The sequence below is a fragment of the Lycorma delicatula genome, chromosome 2 (genome assembly GCF_047948215.1).
Source record: "Lycorma delicatula isolate Av1 chromosome 2, ASM4794821v1, whole genome shotgun sequence".
In the NCBI taxonomy this organism is placed as follows: Eukaryota; Metazoa; Arthropoda; class Insecta; order Hemiptera; family Fulgoridae; genus Lycorma; species Lycorma delicatula.
Genome location: NC_134456.1, coordinates 160110132 through 160118051, shown reverse-complemented (window position 1 = coordinate 160118051; position 7920 = coordinate 160110132). Strand labels below are relative to the sequence as shown.

General features: G+C 28.2%; 1 protein-coding gene across 1 annotated transcript; it reads left to right on the top strand.

Annotated features, from left to right (window-relative positions):
• Positions 1-781: 781 nt before the first annotated feature.
• LOC142319371 (uncharacterized) lies at positions 782-7396 on the top strand. Its single transcript, XM_075356584.1, has 2 exons — positions 782-997; positions 5849-7396. The coding sequence occupies exon 2, from the start codon at positions 5851-5853 to the stop codon at positions 7087-7089; it is 1239 nt and encodes a 412-aa protein (XP_075212699.1). The 5' UTR covers positions 782-997; positions 5849-5850; the 3' UTR covers positions 7090-7396.
• The last annotated feature ends 524 nt before the right edge of the window (positions 7397-7920 follow it).

Below are 7920 nucleotides of genomic sequence, written 5' to 3'. Positions count from 1 at the left end.
AGTTTGATTTGTGGGAAGGGAACACCACGAAAATTTATTTTAAATAAGTGTTTTGATCATTAATTTACTCTTTCAGGGAAAAGTAAGTGTTGGTAATATGAATTTTATTTTAATTTAATTACATTGTCTCTATTTTATAATATTCAAAATGGGATTGAATGAGACTTCCTCGTTAGCGTAAAGTATTTGTAAAAAAAAAAGATTATTCTTGGAGATTCATATTCAATAATTTCTAAAATTTATATATAACTATATCGGCCATCAACATTTATGTAAGTAGTTCTCTATTTACGGAATGTTTTGAAATGTAATTTACTTAAGTAAATGTGAACAAAGGAAAGTTTTCATTACACAGATTTAAAAAAAAAAAATCATGCTACATGTTTAATTATTTAAATAATATAGATAAAGAACAGATTTTTAGAAGTGCTTTACTTTTTATACATTCCATGAATTAAAGAGTAGAACGTTTGGTTCAAGTAGTACAATACACACACACGCACACACATATCTTCTTAGTTGATTTACTCTTATTACTCTTATTTATGATTTACTCTTATGAAGAACATTTTACAGAGAAATTTCAATTTAATCATAAAACCGCTAATTCTATTTTATCAGTAATATTAAATATGGTTAAATTTATTTTTTTTAAATTTATACAAATAAAAACGATATGATTACGATTTACTAGAAACGAAATTTATTTTATTTTTCATCGAGTAACGTCATATATTTTACGTATTATGTAAAGTTTTCTGTTAATTCTTAGAACAGTCGTGGTTAAATAACTTCCAAAAAAAGGCGATTAAGTGTGTAAAATATAATAGATTCTAATACAATTGAACATTACTTTCAAGTAGGAGAATAATAAGAAAAGGCGTTTTTATATATAAATACTGACGAGAAAAATATTAAATCACTTAACCCATAGTAACATAAAGATAACAACGTATCTTACTGCTTCATTACATTACTGAATTTTTGAATTAAAACTGTAAGTATTAATCAAATAATTAATGATTTACTAATCGTCCTTTTTCTTTGCTGATAACTTAAAACTTACTATTACTAAAGAATCAGTGAGTAATCTTATTTTGGTTCAAAATCGCTTTTCTATTCCCCTGCATAATTTCATTTATTCCCGAAATTTTTCTTAAAAATACTGAAAGGGAAGTAGAGAAATTTTCGGTTATTAATTAATTTTTTAACCAAGCCGAATTTATTTCCATGTTAAATTCACAAAAAAATAAATGCTCTAATTACTAGCTGATGACTAATCATTTTTCCTAAAAATTGCCTAGTTGAACTTTATTTAGAAACACTGGTTTCAGTTTACCGACTATTTTTCCAATACTGACTATTTTTTTGGTTTACACAAAAATTGTTTTTTTATTCTTTTTTTTTTATCTTTTTATACCGCCTCCACTGAGCCGGACCCACAGTTAAGTATAACGCAGTCCAAGAAAGTGTCCTTTAATTCTAACGGCCTTCCCGCTCACCACCTGAACATCCAGCAAGGCAGGTCGGCCCGCCGGTTGGATCTTTTACTTTACGCCTGCCTCTAACCCCCAGCGTAGTGACTCCAGATCCACCAATGCCGTAACCTTCATCCCACCCCAGAGGGCGGGTCTCGGTCTTTTGCGTGCCTTATACCTCAAATGGGGAGTCCCCAAGGGGATCCCACACCGGGACTGAAGTCTTCTCCCCCCTAAAAGACGTCAGGTCGAGATGATTGTCGTCACAACAGAAAGATTTTATTGGTTTAGTCAAAATTCTTTTTAATTTGGTTTTTTGTATTGTTCATGTAATGTTTTGTTCGTTTTTTTTTATGCTACTGAGAAAATGCACGCAGAAAACTAAAATAGAATTAGTTACGATGGGAATGGTATTTAAAAGAATAAGTTTTAAAGATAAACTTCTAAATAAAATGTGCCAAATGGAAAAGATAATTTAGAATTAATTTATTTACCACTAAATTATTTATAATTGGTATTATAGACCATTGTGGAGAAGATAAGGGGACGATGGATACTTTTTCATGCTAAATTCGTTCGCATTCAGCCGAAATATTTAACCACGGTCTATTTTCTAATATATTTTTATTTTTTTAGATTTTTTTAATCAATAAGGTATCTTTTTCATTTAAATAATATGAATTGATTATTTTTTTTTTTTAGAATAAATAAAATTTTATTAATTTGCCCCAGTAAACATTCTAAGAAAATTGCATAAGGGTACTTCTTATGATGAGATACTTATTATTATGATCTGTACTTATACGTAGTACTTATGGATCTTTTTTTGTATTTATCTCCAAAGTTTAATTGAAGAATACATAAATTCACTATTCATACGTCGCAATAAACGCTTAAAAAATTATTTCAATATTCTAAAAAAATTAAATTGCATTTTATGAAATTTACGCCCATGTGTTCTGTTGTTTTATTACAATAAAATAGATAAATTTAGAGAAAGATGCTCGCTTTCACAGATACAGCATATTTCATGTAGAATCCAAAACTAAAGTATAATTATATATTAATATTGGTTTACTGGTTGTTTGTAAGCAACTTAATATTAGTATACTTTTGAAATTAACCTTAATTTATTAATTATAATTTATAATTAACCTTATGAAATGAATTTATTTCCTAAGATTTAGTTAAAATAACAGTAGATTAATTTATTTATGGTACTGTATTTAAAGAATTTATTTTACTGTATGTAAAATTATTTTAGATTTACTCCTTCAAACCAGCTGATTTGGTAGTCGAGAGTTCCAGCGTTCAAGTTCTAGTAAAGGCAAGTTCCTTTATTAGGACTTGAATACGGATACTTTTATACGGATTTGAATACTAGATCGTGAATACCGGTGTTCTTTGATGGTTGGGTTTCAATCAACCACACATCTTACGAACGTTCGAACTTAGACTCTATAAGACTACACTCATATATTTTATCTTCTGAAGTAATACCTGAACGGTAATTCCCGAAAGCTAAGCAGGAGAAAGTAAGGTTTATTCCTTATCCTTGTGATATGACATGAAAATAAATAATTTAGGGAGAAATGATAAAAATATTTAACAGGTAGTAGAAGGTTTTAGAGGTGAATTTATGTTTTAACTAGTTTCAAAATACGAGAGCTCAGTTCGTCAATCATTTTTTTTATGAAGACTTTACCTTTACTATTCTAAAACAATCCGATTTCAATTATTTTTCCTATGTTCCAATTATGATCTATCTCTAGGTAGACTGAATAAAAAACTTTTTAAATAAAAAATTATATTGACTATAAAGACGTATTGAAAAAGATATTCTTTTTCATCTCATCATTTTGTTTAAAGAGGAGTGTTATAATATAATGATATCATTCTGTTATTCAGAGTATTTTTTCATAGAAATTAATAAATTAGTTGAAAACTTAGGAATAAAATACATACTTCTCCAATCCATACCACGTAAGCTCACTTCAACAGTAATCGTTCCACGTAGTTTCTTTGCACTTTTTTCTTAATTTTATGAACACTAACATTTCATTCCTATGTTTTCTTGAAAACGGTTGTTTTCATACGTGAAGGACTTTTTGGTAGAAGTAATAAATTTCAAGTGAAATTAAATAAAAATCGTTTAATAAACAAATTTTAAACTATAATGAAATTGATTTACAAAGAACCCGTGTTTAAATTTTCTAGTTTAGTGACCCGATGAAGAAGCAAGATGTGTATATAATCATAATAGATCAAATTAAACATAATTTTATAGTTTTACTTCAAACTATCAAATAAATTTATACTCAGCACATGAACAGAGCTAACGGTTTACTATAAAACAAAAAAACAAAAAATTGTAGAATGACCTAATTTTACAAAATAATCTAATTTTAAGCTTTTAAAATTTTATATAAAATTGTTACAATATATTGAAGTAATTTTAAGAGATTCCGTGCGGATACTTAATTAGGGCGTATACTAAATACGGCGTTGCCGGAGCCGTCTATGCCTTAGGAGGATAATCTAATTGGTTTTCATTTTCTGGAATGCGGTTCTTTATTGTTGGAAATGAATATATTCCGTTTTCGGGAATGATGACGAATGATTCACATCAGATCACCTCAACTGTAATGGTAAATAAAAAACAAAATAGACGGTTTACTTTTAATTACCGATTGGGTGGAGCCTGTTATTTCTCACGATAAAAAATGACAAACTGTTTAAGAAGTATACAGAGAATTTTTTATAGAATTATTTCTGACAAATTATAGGACTTATATTTCAAAATATACTTAATTATACTTTCTTTTAAGCAATAAAAAGCTATGTAGGAAGCTTTTCCTCTGTCGATCTTCTTCATGGCGATAAACTACGTTCAGTTTGATAATGAAAATTTATAATTGTAATTTACTAGGCCAATAATTTATTTTTTATGAAATGAGCCATAAAAGCGTACTAAAAAAATAAAAAAACCCGTTATAGAATAACTACTTCAAAATTGCTAAATTCAGCTTTAATATTAAAACTTTACTGCTATTCAATATCTTCTAATTACTTCTGCCCTTTCATGTGTAAAACATGCAATAACGCTTAACAGAACAAACAGTGCTTTAAAATTTGTTGAAATTATTATTTTTTTTAAATTGCAATATTTTTCAACGCTTGAACAAAAAGAAATGATTACTACTTATTAATTCTATTCATTGAAATTAAGAGAGGATTCTAATGAATAAACAGATGAATAAATTCGATTATTTATTTACCTAAGAAACTACTTATATATTATCCCAACTAGAGCCGCTATTAATGATGAGAAATTGATTAACTATATATATGTAACACCATGCGATACTTATTTCTTTATGATATCTGGAATAAAATAACTTTATTTTTGTAGTTATTTTCCTTCTAGATAATTAACTACACATTGATGTGTGTAGTTAATTAATTGATGTGTGTAGAAAATGATTAAACTTATAAAAAAAATAAACGTAATTTAAATGTAAGTGCGAATACAATATTATTACCTCTATTTTTTCTTGTTTTTATAAAGCTGCCAAATATGTATTGCTTAGACAAAAAAAATATTGCAAAATACATTACAATAGAACTGTTATCAGCAGATATCAGATATACGAGTATTGAGTTATTTTTCACATTTTCTGTACAGACAAGTTCTACGCCGCTTCTAGAAATAACTACTGGACTGATAAATTGCTCTTTCCTAAAATTTCTATTTTAGTCAAGCTTCTAAAGCTTAATTAATTTCTTATGTATAACGTATTTTATTAACGTTTTCATATATCCTAATCATTTTCATTATTATTTTTTATTCCGAATGTCTTAATACAAAATGTTCAACCTAATTCTACTTTTAACAAAAACTTGTGAAAAACTCAATCTTCTCTAGTTGGCTATAAAATCATCATTCTGTGCTCTATCAACCCAGCTAATTTTCAGCTTTCTCCTACAAAATTTGCGCTTCAATAAGAGAAATCATACAAACAAATATTCTGATGAACTAAATCTGATGCATACTAAATCTATGTTTGGTAACAGAGAAGACACTTGTGTCAGTCTGTTGCTATACAAGTTATTACCAGTTATATCAGTCTGTTACACCAGTTATTATACAGAACTATGTTTATTTAAGCCATCCAACTTTCCCAAAAAAAATAAATCAATTTATCACTTTCTATCGCATTTCATTTGCTATCGTTTTATTCTAGTACAAAGTAAAATTGAATTTTTCACCTCTCACCTTAATGACTTACTTACATTTAATGAATGTATAATAACGATTTTATACAATAATGTATAGCACCACACTTATATCCGTAATTTACTTGTTTCAGATATGAGAAAAATGGCTAGAGATATACCGACCTGGTTGACTAAAGATTTCATCAAAACTGCTTTACAACATGACAAAGATTTAAAAGATATCTTATCAATTGAAAGGATGGAAATAGATACGCCAGTTCCAGAGGGTAACAACGCCAGCTGCGTGATATTCAGAGTGCAAGCAATATATAAAGTCAAAAATGATCAAAATCTACATACAATATCTTTAATTATTAAAGCACCGACAAAAAGTGAAATACATGAGTTTATATCAGAGAAAGGAGTATACAAAAAAGAGAGCAGTATTTACAATGAATTAATACCGAAATATAAATCGGTGCTGGGTGATAAATGGCCGGATATAATGGCTAAATCATTTTTTTCCACTGAGGAAGGTGTCATGATTTTAGAAGATTTAAAAGTAAAAGGTTACGTGATGGCAGATAGAGTTAAACAACTGAATTTTGAGGAATGTGCAACAGCTTTATCAAGCTTAGCAATATTTCATGCTGCTTCAGTAAAATTATACGAAACTGAACCTGAATTAATAAAAAAGGTCGGTAAAGAACCATTTTTCTGTTCCGAATTGAAAGATTCTCTAAACGGTTTCGTTAAAGGTATTATTGGTAAAATAGCAAATGAATGTGAAAATAGACTTGAATTGAAGAAATACGCACCATCAGTACGAATAATCGGAGAATGTTCGTTCGATTTTGTACAAGAACTGTGTAAACCTAAAGAAGGTGAATTCAACGTATTAAATCACGGTGATTTTTGGACAACTAATATGATGTTTAAATATCTTAATAATAAACCGGTTCATGTTATACCTATCGATTTTCAGATATGTCGATACGCAACACCTGCAATTGATATCGTATATTTTATGAATGGAAGCGCAAAAGAAGAAGTGAAAGTCGAAAAATATGACGATCTGTTAAACATATATTTAGATAAATTAAATACACATCTTCAGATATTTGGTAGCAAGGAAAGGCTTAAAAAATCCGAGTTAACAAAAGCTATCGACAACTGTGGAATATTCGCTGTCTTTAGTACAGTTTTTACATTGCCTTTGATAATAATAGATCAAAAACTTATGGAAATAAAAGACATGACCTTAGAAGAATTAAAAACTATACATGATAATAGTAGTGAAGATGTTTACCTAAAAAATGAGAAATATTTAAAAATTCTTATCAAACGTTTCGAAGAATTTGAAAAGAAAGGATGGTTTCTAAAAAAACAGTAAACTGTTTCATGTAATTTATTACATGAAAAAATATATAGAAAATTATGATAAAATAGTTAAAATAAAAATAAAATTGAAAAAATATTCCAAGTTATGTTGCTAAATTTAATCAAAAAATAAAATAATATAAAATAATCTAATCATAAAAAAGGCATTAAACACTTCAAATACTAGTAAAAATTATTAAAAATTACTTCAAGTGGCGTTAAATGTACTTTAGTTCATTTATCAGTTAAATTAATTTCAAAAAAAAATTTTACTCTGTTGTAAAAAGGTATCTTGATAATAAATGGTTATTTTATACGTACTATAGTGTCTAAATGTGTATATATTTATTAAAATTACATTTTCACAATTATTGTAAGCTATAAATCGAGAAACAACTCTACGATGTACATTAGTTATAAGTAATATTCTATAGCGGTATGAAATGTATGAATAAATGATTGTAAAAATATCCTCATTAGAGGCATGGCGCCTAAAATACCAAGTCCCGGCTATCTGGCGGGAACATTGTTCCCGACGAGGTAGTTAAGAGGCTATGGTATCCCTCGGAGCCGAGTTTATGTTTAGTTGCGGATCCGGCTTCGTTCGGCGGGGGGGTGGGGGAATGAGTGGTATATTATTACATAGATCAGTAATATAATTTTATCTCTTGATTGTAGCATCTAATTCGATACTCCTTAACCGCTCTAAGCCGAACAAGATATTTAATAGTTTTCCATGAAGGTGTAATCACTGTTTTATAAAATTTCATTACTGAATATCTGAAAAAATAATTAAAAAGTATTTTTAGAACACTTCAGTACTGCTGAATAAAGGACGTATCTG